The sequence below is a fragment of the Myxine glutinosa genome, chromosome 9, assembly GCF_964187855.1.
Source record: "Myxine glutinosa chromosome 9, kmMyxGlut1.1, whole genome shotgun sequence".
Lineage (NCBI taxonomy): Eukaryota > Metazoa > Chordata > Myxini > Myxiniformes > Myxinidae > Myxine > Myxine glutinosa.
Window position 1 is genome coordinate 133927097 of NC_136269.1, and position 14195 is coordinate 133941291.

Here is a 14195-nt window from a genome sequence, read left to right on the forward strand (position 1 = left end):
GGGTAGGTGACAAGAAAGATTAGATTTTGGTTCAGGTCTGGATGCCGATCTGACCTATCAGCGGGATACAAAATGTAAACTGTTCAGCCTGGTGGAGGTATCCTCTGTTCCAAGTGCAAATCTAGTTTGGTTTCGGTTTGGTGCTTTGAAGTAGGCCATTGCATCACAACATCACAATGTACTTCCAGAAAATTGTTTGGACGCATGAGAATTATCGAAAATAGCACGAATGAAGAGGTTAAACTTAAACATTAATATAACCTAATGTAATCCTAACCCGAACGCCAAGCTATAATGTTTGACGTGTCTGTGTGATCCTACAGTTAGCCCTGACTCATCCAAGCTACCACCTGAATTATGGTATGAACCCCGACCATGCTCGCAATACTCTGTCCAACAGTGGAACACGGCAACCCAAGTATGGAGATCGCAAGGTTCAGCACCAGCACCAACGGAAGAAGGGTGAGCATGCTGATCGATGTGCCCCAAATGCTCAACATACTCTACCGATTGAAGTTGCTGAATTGAAACGTTATAGACGAATTGATCACCGTTTGGGACATTATAGCTGAACCGATTGAAAGTGGCTGTCACAAATTAGATCCATTTCCTCTTTCGATAAAATGAGGGGAAAAGTATCCACCAAAGAAGCAGAACCCTTAAGCCCGTGGTTCTTAACCTGGGTTCGACCGAACCCCAGGGGTTCAATGAGCCAGTCTCAGGGGTTCGGCGGAGGTCCTCCAAAACGCATTGCAATTTGTTTTTTAAAGTTTTGTATCAATTTTGAATCTATGTGTAATTACGCTTATTATTAATATTATTATTATTTTGCTATGTATAAAAAAAAAAAAAAAAAAAAAGTTTATGTATGTTACGTATGTTACGAACAAATGGAAATGTTATTTGCAATTGTATTCCCATCCCATTGAGGGTGGCCCTTGCCAAAACAAAACCACGCATTTCCCAGATCGCCTCCCGAAAAGAAGAACAGAAAACGCATTAAGATGCAATTCTTCTTAATTTTTTGGTCAAATTTGAGGGGTTCCGCGAGGGTTCGGTGGGTTTCTTTAGGGTTCGGCGCTTTTAAAAAGGTTAAGAACCACTGCCTTAAGCCAAAATATGCTGGTACCTAAGTATTAGGGAAGGCACAAATGGCAACAGTCGCCTAAATTGCGGAGGTACTCGGCGGATACGCAGGTGCTCGTCAATCCCAAAGGGTGATCAATTCATTACTTGCTATATGTTTGTTTGTTTCTGGCTGTTCATTTCCTTGTACTAAACTACCCATGGTGTGTGTGTGTGTGTGTGTGTGTGTGTGTGTGTGTGTGTGTGTGTGTGTGTGTGTGTGTGTGTGTGTGTGTGTGTGTGTGTGTGTCACAGGGATAAACACGCTAATAAACATCATGTCTCGCTTGGGTCAAGAAGATCCAACGCCCTCACGGTGAGTTCCGTTTGCCTCGCCAGGTTTGCCGCATCAACGCACCTGTTGCATGCTGTGGCTGTAATTGCATGCAATGCGTTGTGGTTTCAGGATCAATCACAATGAGCGGTTGGAATTCCTTGGAGACGCAGTTGTTGAATTCCTCACCAGGTAAATAATTTCCTGTGCAGCTGTCTTAAATGCAATAATGGCAATAGATGAGGTGACATCACTTGTCAGACTTCTCGTGTCCAAAATGAAGCTTCTATATAAAGTTATTTGAAAATGAAAACTTTCATCTTTTTTTAATTTCGACAAGTTGTCCGAGTCTCTAAGTTTCAAGGAGTTTGTACATTGATTGTACACTAGAAAGCATATGAGGAATCGATGCACTTTTACATGAATTATAGGGACAGTAGTTGGTTTACAAGTTTCCAAGCACGTGCAGTGTTAGTACAAGTTATCCCAACGTTTCGTGATCATGAAAGCACGTGAACCATCCAGAGGTGATTGCAAGCCGTCGTCGTCTGTATACAGTCATGACTGCCACCAAGGGATCCTTAACGTCCACCAAATGCCGGTAGACGGGACACCCAGTTTAACGTCCATCCAAGGGATGGCGCACACACATAGGTGGCCGTCTCGACTGCAAAACACCAGGGAAGATGCATTGTAGCTGGGTCAGAGTTCGAACCTAGGTGAGACAGCTCAGAGGTAAGTATGAGTACCTTTGGCCTATCCTCGCAGCCCGATGATTGTAAAGAAACTCAGTTGATAAGCTACGTGCTTTAATTATGCCTCCCTTTCCTCACCTACCCCCATTCCCATTTCCAACTTGATTTCCCTTAAAAATTCCACTAACACTTTTGATGCACAGGTTTATTACCAATCACCCCTTGGGCCAAGCTTCACGATAATTATTACTCCTCCTGCCAGTTGAAGTGCAAGTTCTAATATGGTTTTTCATATTTCATATGTCACCTTTACTCTCCACCCTGCCCCTCACTTAACTCTGTCCCCATCCACTACAACAACAACAACAACAACAACAACAACAACAACAACAACAACAACAACATGCATTTTAAGGCCATTTTCCCTGCTGGAGCGGGGGTTAGCCTTGCGGTCCCCATGACAATCTTCTCCATTTTGCCCTATTTTCTGCATCTCTCCTTGTTAACCCCCTTGCCCGCATTTCTTCTTCCACCATCTTTAGCCAAGTCTTTCTCGGTCTTCCCTGTCCTCTTCTTCCTTCTACATTCATTTCCATCACTCTTCTCAACCAGTCACTTTCATCCTTCCTCAACACATGACCAAACCATCTCAACCTGTTCCTCTTCACAGCATCAATCACAGGCTCTATTCCCATCATCTTTCGCAATTCATCATTTGTCTTCCTCTCTCTCAACGATACTCCGCACATCCATCGAACCATTCGCATTTCCACCCTTTCCAACCTTCGTTGCTGCTCTACGTTCATTACCCATGTCTCGCTCCCATAAATCAATGTTCATAACCTGTCCCCATCCACTGTGAAATAAAAATCCACCACGATGAAGAAATGATGTAAATCTATTAGATGATCCCTTCTTTGATTCTCTCACCTTTTGTGTGACACCCTGGACCTGCCATCAGTGTTCATCTGTACTTCCTGTTCCCTGGGTTGGAAGAGGGTGGCCTAGCAACTTATCGGACAGCCATCGTGCAGAACCAGCATCTGGTGCTGCTTGCAAAGGTGGGAGATGGTGCTTTGGTGGGTCATGCTTGTGTGTACTTTTCCTAACTCTACCTAAATGGTTGAGAGTAGGCCATAAGCACGTACTAAACCTTCAGTGTAGACTTAGCATGGAGTACAGCTTGTGCGATCAGTGAAACTTGTTTTCCAGAAGCTACAACTGGACGGTTTTATGCTGTATGCGCATGGTCCTGACCTCTGCCGTGAGTCTGACTTGCGGCACGCCATGGCTAACTGTTTTGAGGCGCTCATGGGTATGTCACACGCATGTCACGTGTTCCCGTGCACCACGCAATCGCGGCAAAGCACTAATTGCCTATTCTTCAATTTATGGGACCGGATGCTCTTCACGCCAGGTGCGATCTACGAAGAAGGTGGAATGGAGGAGGCGAAGAAGCTTTTTGGAAGACTGCTCTTTGACGAGAAGGTTTGGGGATGTCCCTCCCACTAAACTCAGCGGAGATATTTGGACTGGACAGAAAATTGTGCTTTTTGCTTTTTATAAATTATTTCCTTATTTTAATCTGAAGTTGTGTTCTCCAGGACCTGACTAACATCTGGTTGGACTACCCACCTCACCCATTACAAGTAAGACGCAAGGTTTAGCATGTCGTTAGATCACTATGCCTAGTAATGAACAACGTTCACTCATACGACATTCGGCACAACCGTGCCTATTCAATCCATGCCTAGTCTCAAGAACCAAACTCCGACCGACACCTGGTGAAAACCTCTCCAGTACTGCGCACGCTCACCAATTTCGAGGAATCCATCGGAGTAGATTTTTCACACGTACGCCTGTTGGCACGTGCTTTTACCCTGCGGACCGTCGGCTATAACCATCTCACACTGTGAGTGCTCACCTCGTTCGTCCAACAACCTGAAACACTCATCCCCTTCCACAGCACACCAATTACTTTTATTTATTTATTTCCACTCACCTGGTGTTGGCTTAGCGGTTAGGGTGCCGGCTTGGGATCCGAGGATCCTGGGTTCGAATCCCGGTCGATCGCTGAATTAACGCCAGGGGGGTTGACTCAGCCTGTCATCCTTCCGAGGTCGGCAAATTGAGTACCAGCTTGCTGGGATGAATGATCACGGTGTGTACCCCGGTTTAGAATAGGTACACCGTATCCCTGCGCATCGTAAGAGGCGACTAAGGGTTGGCGTCAGGAAGGGCATCCGGCCATAAAAACATTGCCTCAAACAGGGAACCATGATTGTCATGGGGCCCGCAAGGCTAACCCCCGCTCTAGCGGGGCAAATGGCCTTAAAACGATCATTCATATTCATATGATTTGTTTGTGTGATAAATGTTAGCTCTTTCACGAGCCTCGATTCTGTATACAAAAAAAAAAAATATATATACTCACCTGCACCTCCTTCTTCCCCACGGCATCCTGCCCATGCTTTTCACCCACCCAAATGTGGTCAAGTTTTCACCATACCTTTGGGGTGGAGATTAATGTCACTGGTTGCTCACGTTAACCCGAGGAAGCCTCTTTCAATAGCGAGAGAGCTTTCAGGTGTTATTTGGTAATAGAATGGTTGTTCTGGTGACCTTTGACCTTGCCCTTGACCAATGTGCCCTGCCAGGGGTCACAATCAACGTATGGAGTTCCTCGGGGACTCCATCATGCAAATGGTCACGACCGAGTATCTGTTCCACCACTTTCCCGATCACCACGAGGGCCACCTGACGGTGAGAACAGGATATCGCGTCCGACACTCAACATGGTATTATATATATATATATATATATATATATATATATATATATATATATATAATATTGCGATGGAACGGCGCAGAAGTCCTTGAATGTTGTCAGTAGTGATGAAATGGCATAGCCAATGGCAATGTCGTCACTAGGTCAATGATTTAATCACGAGCTCATTGGATTAATTGGAGCGAGTTCCTCGGGAAACTTCCCCTTGGACATCCTGCATCGCTCCTAACCTTGATCCTGATTCTAATTTCTTTCCCAACCACAGTTGCTGCGTAGTTCGCTGGTCAACAACCGCACACAAGCAAAGGTCGCACAGGAATTGGGGCTTCCTGACTACGCGGTGAACAAAGACAAGGCGCAGCGGCCCGTCCGCACCAAGGTCCTTGCGGACCTTCTCGAATGTATGTTGACGACGGGTCCTCCGAACGTGTCACCTGGTGGTCAGTTAGTTGGGTTGAATCGCATTGTTCGGATTGTTAATGTTGAGGATGCGTGTACATTAACTGAGGCTCGATGTCCTGTGACGGGTTCTGCTAACATTGAGATTTTCCATTTGTTGCAGCATTCATTGCCGCGCTATACATTGACAAGGGCATGGAGCACGTCCGCACCTTCATGAATGTGTGTTTCTTCCCCAGACTCAAGGTGAGATCTTGTGTACTTGTGTCCTTTGGAAGACTCAAACCTTACATTCCTGGTGTAAGTCCCGAAGTTCCCGCTAGGAATGTGTACAATTGTTAGTGAACGACAAAATATGTTATTGAACAGCTTGCGTGGAGTATGTCAAGGAAGGTTGAGAGACCTTCCTGGTTTGGAGTTGAAGGGAATTCCACTTTGGACATAAAGGAATGCAACAGCAGCCCAGTTTCACTTTGTTTTGCTATGCATTTAATGCTAACACGTGTAATGTTGTAATGCATTTAACACGTGCTTTGCTAGGAATTCATTTTGAACCAGGACTGGAATGACCCCAAATCTCAGCTACAGCAATGCTGCCTCACACTTCGCACCGAGGGAAAGGAGCCCGACATTCCTGTGTACAAGTAAGGGCGTTTGCAGTCGAACACGCAGGCCTCTGTACAAGGCCTTATAAGCTCAGGGAGGAATGCATTGGTGTACAAGAACGTAAACTGGCAAACTCGATCGATACAGTGGATCCATGAGCACGTCACCACAATATTAATGTTGGGGTGCCGTTCCCACCACCATTAATGTGCATACTTCAGCACAGTGGCCTGCAAAACCTGGACTCTGGCTCCTCGTCACCGATTAATCAATAAACTCGAGCATTCCAAATAACGCACATTCTGAAAGGAATACAGGCAACGGTCAGCCCTGCTGGTTGCATCATTGCCGAGGTGTAGCTGTGCCACTGATAATTCTGCACACTAGGGCAATAATATGTAATATGACTATGGTACCGGCGCACAGTGGTCTGCTCCTTTCCAGAAGCACTCGACCCGAGAGACAGTTAAATAAAATAAATGATAAACAAGTAGATGCATTCAAAGTACACCGCCCCATGCAAAATAAATAAATAATAATCATAAAATAATATTTTCATCAATTCACTAATAGCATACCGAAACCGAGTTGTTGTTAGGGTTAGGGTTAGGGTTGTAACCTGTAACCTTTTAAAAATTAATTAAATCATTAAATAATCGAAAACAAATAATTAATAAATTGATTAATCAATAAATCGAAATATCCTTTATAGCCAAATCACTTGGTCACCGTCATGTCCAAATATCAGCTTCCTAGCTCAAAAGGTGCCTGAGATATTGCCCAGATGAGAAAGAAAATAAGTAAGTGATCAATAATTAAAATCAATAAATAATAATTATCAAAGTAATTAAATTATTAATCAATTGGCTAATATAATACCTAAACCACCACCTTTTCACCTGAATCTGTAGCTATAAAAAAATTAAGTAATTAATCGAATAATTAATCGATTAATCAATAAATCAAAAATACCCTTTACAGCCAAATCACTTGAACATTGTCATGTCCGAATATCAGCTTCCCAGCTCAAAAGGTGCTCGAGATATTGCCCAGATGAGAAAGGAAATAAGTAAGTGATAGTAGGTGATAAATGTTGCTTCTGGGACACCTCCGTTTAACATGGGAAATCCCTATCTAATGTCATTTACCCCCCTGTTTTTAAAAAAATCATAAACACCTCTATTTCTCCCTCTATGAACCTATAATCCTTCTCGCCTTATGAACCTATAATCCTTCTCGCCTTATGAACCTATAATCCTTCTCACCTTATGAACCTATAATCCTTCTAGCCTTATGAACCTATGATTTTCTTCCTTTATGAATCTATAATAATCCTTCTAGCCTTATGAACCTATGATCATTCTCACTTCCATGTAATTTTTACCCTATTCCCCCCACTAGCCCCTTAATGTAGTTCCTTAGACCACTCTACTAATGAGCCTATAAATATATTATCTCTTTCTAACTTTTTTAAGAGTTCCATTCTCCTATATAACTCATCCCCATCAAGTATATTTATAAAGTATACAGGTTCCTTAACCTTTTGTTGTGAAAGTATAAAGTGGTATGTTTCACGGAGGGTTCTTGTTTGACCTCCTCCTCTCCCACATACCATTTTAAAATTATAATATTTATTATCCGATTGATAACCATTAAAGTTCTCACTCCACTCTAATATATTTTTCTTCCCACCCTCCATTACCCCACTTAACAAATGAATACGTTTATCCGTCTTGAGAACCTTCTGACCAGTGATTCTCTCAACCTCTTGAATCTGATATTTTTCACATTCGTTATGTTTTCCATTTATATACCAAGGTTGATTACACCTCCACTCTTTAGTCTGGTTGATACTTGGTTCTAACATTTATATAATAGTAAAAAAGGTGGCGGTAGCCCGTTAAAATCCCTAACCCCCCTTTTTAACTTATCACTTATATATATATCTTATCACTTATATATCTTATCACATATATCTTATCACTTATATCTTATCACTTATATCTTATCACTTATATCTTATCACTTATATATCTTATCACTTATATACTTATATAACCATAAGGGAGACTATCAATTCCATTTTCTAAAATAAACCTCTTATCATCAAAAGCCCCCAATGCTTTCTTATTCACCTCTTCTGAATATAATTGATGTTTATAACTTCTTATTCCATTAATCTTTCTAAACTCTTCTTTCTTTGTTGTTAAACAGTTATAATAATCCTTAAAGTTTATTGTTTCTTTAATGACATTTTTCTTTACACCTTTTAACTTCTTATCAGTCTTTTCAACGTTATTCACAATGTATTTATAAGCATAAGCCTTCGACCTCAATCCCACAAATTCACTCATAACATTTCCCCCCAATTCATCCTTGAACTTTCCAATCACCTTTTTATTTTTAGAAGAGAACAACTCACTCTCTGGACTGTAATTACTTGTATCATAGATATTAATGTCCTTTTTCATGTCTGAATAAACATCATCAGTATTAATTTTCAAAATAAAACTATCAGTATCCATATACAACAATGACACATTATCCTTATACTTTGATTTTAGATTAATATAAAAGTAATCATACATTAATGACTTTGACAAGTCAAGAATTGATGTTCCAATGTAAATAGGTTTGTCCATTTCAATACTCTCTTTAACCAAATGGATCGCACAAAAGTTCTCAGTAAAGACCTCAGCTCTAGTAAAACTTGGTCTATTAATTAATTTTGATGCTTGTTCCCAAGATGTTGCTAGTTTGATATTTTGTCTTTTCCTCACATTCTCCATGGTCTTACCAAAGACCGCATTATTCATCAATTTATAAAAGTCTTTCTCAAAATCTGTTTTTGACTCTGTTCTTCTTTGTGTATTAAAATCAATGTACCCCTTTAACCAATGACTTTGATTGAACTTTAGAACCCTGTGGATCTTCTCTACTCTTAGACCTTTTGATAAATATTGTCGCAAATTTCTTTGGTGTAGTACATAATTTTTCTTGTTATATAATGTAGTAAGTAATTTTTCTGTTGATTCACCTATATCAAACGATCGTTGATAATCACTCAACCATTCTTTCTTTGGACTTTCTTTCTCACAAGCAAATGGAAGATCTTTATGTTTGATATGAAGTTCTTCAGGATATTTTAAATCGACCTCAAAATAATAACCAACCTTTGAATCATCCAATTGTTTTTGTGTAGAGATACATACATCTTGTAAAACCTTTGTGTAGTCTTTTTCCTTTACCCATCTTAGTTTCCCATAAGGAAGAGCTTGAGACATTGCCCAGCCATACAAGTTGTTTGCGTCATAGTACATCAAGTAAGAACTCTCTTTCGTTGAATCATAATTTGGAAGATATTTGTTATTTGCTTTTGCGTATCTGCTCGAGCATACTTGTGAAATTCCACCTCTTTTTGCCTTTTCAATCATCAAAAGCATATCGACATCGGTTATCAAATCCAAATCTTGTTTTGTCATTTTCAACATCGCGCTCCAAGCCAATCCAGGTGCTGTGTAGTAGTGAGCAGGATCCAATCCATATCCAGTGCGACAAACAGATCTAAAGGCTTCAAATACATCGGCCAATAAAAGCACATCAGTTTTGAGATACAAATCGTGATACTCACCAAGATTCTTGATGTTATATTTTTCCCAAACATTTTGTGCGTGTACATAATCTTTATCAGATATATGACTGTTGTTTAATTTGTTATCGAAATTTTCTTTTAAAGGAAGTTGTGTTTCATTGAATCTCTCAAATGAGTCCATATAGTCATAGGGGTAAATTCCCTTTTGTGTTAGAAAATCTTTATCTGAAAAATACTCTGAAAGACATGGAAACTCTTTTAGATTTTGAACCAAGTTAGCCAATGGACTTGCCATGAATTTAAATGTATCAAGAAATCTGATATGAGTAATAGGAGATGTGTGAATTGTTTTTGTGAATGAAATGTATTTCTGATCTGTGTTAGGAATTGCTGAAATGTGTCCAGATGTCTTTGAAAGTTCATTAATAAATAGATGCGTATCATAATGAGCATTGTTATGAAGAAAGACAGGAATGAAAGAGGGGAGTTGATAATTAATATTACAACTTTGATGACCTGGACCTCTATATTTACCAGTGAGATGACAATGATCTCTAACCTTTAGACCTTCACCAATTTTTTTCCTCACAAATATGACAAACATTGTTTTTTCTAAATTCCCTTTTCTGTTCACTCGTCAAGGACATTGGTTTATTAGTTTCTCTCATTATCTTGGTTAATCGAACACAGTCTTTTTCTAGTCGTTTCACAAACTCCTCTGGGGTATTTGAGCCTCTATACTCCTCTAACTTGTTATATTTATCACCAACGGATGATTTGATATAATAACAAAAACCGCAAGGAGTATGTTTTTGATATTTATTTGTGTATGAATCTTTTGGATCTGGAGAAGCAGTATCTATTTTTTCTAGAATACTTTCAAAATCAGCATATATAACAAATGGATGTTTGATCTTTTTCTTTTCATCTTTGAATGTGATATTTGAGCCTTCTTTAGGCATATTGATTACCGTTGATTTATGTTCACCACAATAATTTGAATGTTTATCTAATCTTTCTTGTGTATGGAAGAAGTTAAGACAACGCAAACAAATATATATTTTATTTGTTCTTTTACATACTTGTGGTTTTATTAATTTAGCAATATCTTTAATGTATGTATAATGTGAATTTTCCTCTGAATTAAAATATAGAAGATTAATATGAGTTTGTTTACAATTGTCAAAGCTTTAAAACCTGAATGCTGTTTGTTTCTGTTAGACCATAAACATTAACTGATAAATTATTTATCTTTTCAAATTTAGGAATATCATTTAAAGCCATCGGAAACTTTAGATCTTTCGTATTTAATGTATTCTCATATTTTTTATAATGAGATACTCTTTCATCATGAAAATGTGGAGGATGTAAGTGTGCTAGAATAGACCAGAGAAAACATTTATTGTCTTTATTTTTGATATTGATAACTGCTTTTCTATTTTTGATAACACTGGGTAAATCAATGTAGGAAGAAGCTTTTAGAGGATCTGATTTAAGAATATGAATGTCTATGTAAATAATTTTTCCTATATTGAATCCACTTCCTACGATTGAATTATCCACATCTTGCTCTTGTTTAATAAGTTCATCATAGACTCCTGATGTTTTAAAATCTTGATATGAAGATATAAAGTGTGGCTCAGTTCTCATGTATGGTGTATCTATAACTCCTTCGTCCTTTGTCATTTCTAATTTTACTCCCATATAAAATTTAAGTGGTTTCATTTCTTTTAGTGTTTTTTCAATCAACGTTTGAACAGCAGGTTTAACTATTTCTACAGCATCAACTATAGACTCTGGTTCAGGAGGTTTGAAGTTAAAGACTCTTATTTTAATATGTTCTTTGAATGCGCCATCAGAGTTTTTAGTTGTGATAAAATTTGATAAATGTAGAATTGTTTTAAGATGTATTTCGAAGCCTTTCTTGAGGATATTTTTATTACATGCAGAACAGTGTTTTGTTTCCTTCTGAATAGGAGATAGTAGGTGAAGTAGATTAAATGTGTGTTTGTTAGTTTTAAGGTGTCTTTTGTATTGTTTATATTCTTGTTCACAAACATCGCAATACGTTGCTTTGATCATATTTATTTATATAGTAAAATTATACTTAAAACAAAGTGCCTTTTTTAGAGGCTTTTTTAAAGATGAAACTGTGCTTAAAGTAAACACCTTTGAGCTTTTCAACTCGTTTTATGTATATAACTTTACTTAAAGTAAAATACCTTTGAGCTTTTCAACTCGTTTTATGTATATAACTTTACTTAAAGTAAAACACCTTTGAGCTTTTCAACTCGTTTTATGTATATAACTTTACTTAAAGTAAAACACCTTTGAGCTTTTCAACTCGTTTTATGTATATAACTTTACTTAAAGTAAAACACCTTTGAGCTTTTCAACTCGTTTTATGTATATAACTTTACTTAAAGTAAAACACCTTTGAGCTTTTCAACTCGTTTTATGTATATAACTTTACTTAAAGTAAAACACCTTTGAGCTTTTCAACTCGTTTTATGTATATAACTTTACTTAAAGTAAAACACCTTTGAGCTTTTCAACTCGTTTTATGTATATAACTTTACTTAAAGTAAAACACCTTTGAGCTTTTCAACTCGTTTTATGTATATAACTTTACTTAAAGTAAAACACCTTTGAGCTTTTCAACTCGTTTTATGTATATAACTTTACTTAAAGTAAAACACCTTTGAGCTTTTCAACTCGTTTTATGTGTATAACTTTACTTAAAGTAAAACACCTTTGAGCTTTTCAACTCGTTTTATGTATATAACTTTACTTAAAGTAAAACACCTTTGAGCTTTTCAACACGTTTTATGTATATAACTTTACTTAAAGTAAAGCGTCTATGTATTAGCCAGAAAGTTTAGATACTCTAGTTCATCAATTTCAATTTCACTATCTGAGTCATCAATAAAGCTACTCTCATAACTATCATTTGAACACAAACTATTAGTATCATAACTATCTTCAGATCCTAGACTCTCAGTATAATAACTCTCAGAGTATTGACTGTTAATATCACTCATTTACATACCATTAAACTTCCATCAATATCTATATATTTTCTTTCATTAGAACTAATAACCACAATATTTTTTACATTAAATGTTATTTTCAAATAATCTCTAATAATCAGAGTACGGAATGATAGTTCACCACTAATATTCATATTATTAATTTCACCCACATCTTTGGGTCTATTAAAGAATATACAAATGTTTCCTCTAGAATCGTTGATGGTCTTATCATTCATTTTCAAAGCTTCTTTATCAATGACCTTTTCAAGCTTTGAGTAAATTGTTAGTAGTAGTGGAGAAACTTTTGCCAAATTTACTTTAATAGAGTTATTAATTAACATAGCTTGTCCCGTAAATTTAATAAAAGGACACATGTTATTCTCCATTATGGGTTTAATCCAAAAATTTCCATATTTATCTTTGTTCAATTTAACATCTTTAACATATTTTTCTATATCTTCCACCGAAGTAGAGATTGATTGAAATTTGTCTTTTGTGTTTTGAAACATTGTATTTATTAGCTATTAAATTTGCGTTTACTTTAAGTAAAGTTATATACATAAAACGAGTTGAAAAGCTCAAAGGTGTTTTACTTTAAGTAAAGTTATATACATAAAACGAGTTGAAAAGCTCAAAGGTGTTTTACTTTAAGTAAAGTTATATACATAAAACGAGTTGAAAAGCTCAAAGGTGTTTTACTTTAAGTAAAGTTATATACATAAAACGAGTTGAAAAGCTCAAAGGTGTTTACTTTAAGCACAGTTTCATCTTTAAAAAAGCCTCTAAAAAAGGCACTTTGTTTTAAGTATAATTTTACTATATAAATATGATAAATTCTGAAGGATATTTAGAATTTCCAGACTCTCCATATGATAAATTAGAGAATTGTCCGGCTTGTGGTAGAGTGGGGCTTAATACAGAATCAGAAGCATATAAACAATGTATTTTCTGTGATTATCTTCTAATTAATGATAATAAAAAATATAGAAAAATATATAACTCTTTTAAATTAGAACCAAAAATGAATTACTTTACAAGATTAATAAGAGAGATGAATGTTAAGTATTATGGTGATAATACACCATTTCTTACAAGGGAAGAGACTATTTGTATTGAGGAAATGTATAAGGGTTTAATGATATTTATTATTCAAAATAATTTTAATGGAAATGTTAATACAAGATACTATATAAACAAAATAATGGATTATTTTGAAATTAAACCTGAACTCAGGATAAAATATAGAGTTTCTCAAAAAACTCAAAAAAAGTTAGATGACTTGTTTTCCAAATATATAAATGAATGATTTTTTACCTGTTTGGGAAAATAAGATAAAATTTAATAACCATAAAAATCTTCCAAATTCATTGAGATGTCTAATAGTCGGTTCAAGCGGATGTGGAAAAACCTGTTTACTTTTAAAGATGCTCCTTAGTCCTAATTTTTTAGATTATGATAATTTAATAATTTTTACAAAGTCAAGTTTTCAACCTGAGTATCAACTACTCTCACAGGGTTTTAATGCGGGTCTTAAAAAGGAAGACATTATCGGTTTATTTAAACTTCAAAACAAACTAAATGATTATAATATTGATGATATAATACAATTATTTTGTGATACACAGAAATCAAAATCAAAACTAAAACCCATAACTTGTATTCTCAGTGATAATACGGATGAT

General features: G+C 36.7%; 1 protein-coding gene across 2 annotated transcripts in view; it reads left to right on the forward strand.

Moving 5' to 3' along the window:
- Window positions 1-14195, forward strand: part of DROSHA (drosha ribonuclease III) — a 112429-nt gene that overhangs the window by 85827 nt on the left and 12407 nt on the right. For both annotated transcript variants that reach the window (XR_010985965.2, XM_068128106.2), the window contains exons 18-29: window positions 324-462; window positions 1381-1441; window positions 1532-1591; window positions 3056-3155; window positions 3307-3409; window positions 3512-3582; window positions 3699-3743; window positions 3849-4006; window positions 4752-4857; window positions 5150-5285; window positions 5447-5529; window positions 5824-5927. Coding sequence is in view for 1 of the 2 variants with exons in the window: in XM_068128106.2 (XP_067984207.2) it covers window positions 324-462; window positions 1381-1441; window positions 1532-1591; window positions 3056-3155; window positions 3307-3409; window positions 3512-3582; window positions 3699-3743; window positions 3849-4006; window positions 4752-4857; window positions 5150-5285; window positions 5447-5529; window positions 5824-5927 (1166 nt within the window). In the remaining variant the exon portion in view is untranslated. The remainder of the gene's footprint in view (window positions 1-323; window positions 463-1380; window positions 1442-1531; window positions 1592-3055; window positions 3156-3306; window positions 3410-3511; window positions 3583-3698; window positions 3744-3848; window positions 4007-4751; window positions 4858-5149; window positions 5286-5446; window positions 5530-5823; window positions 5928-14195) is intronic.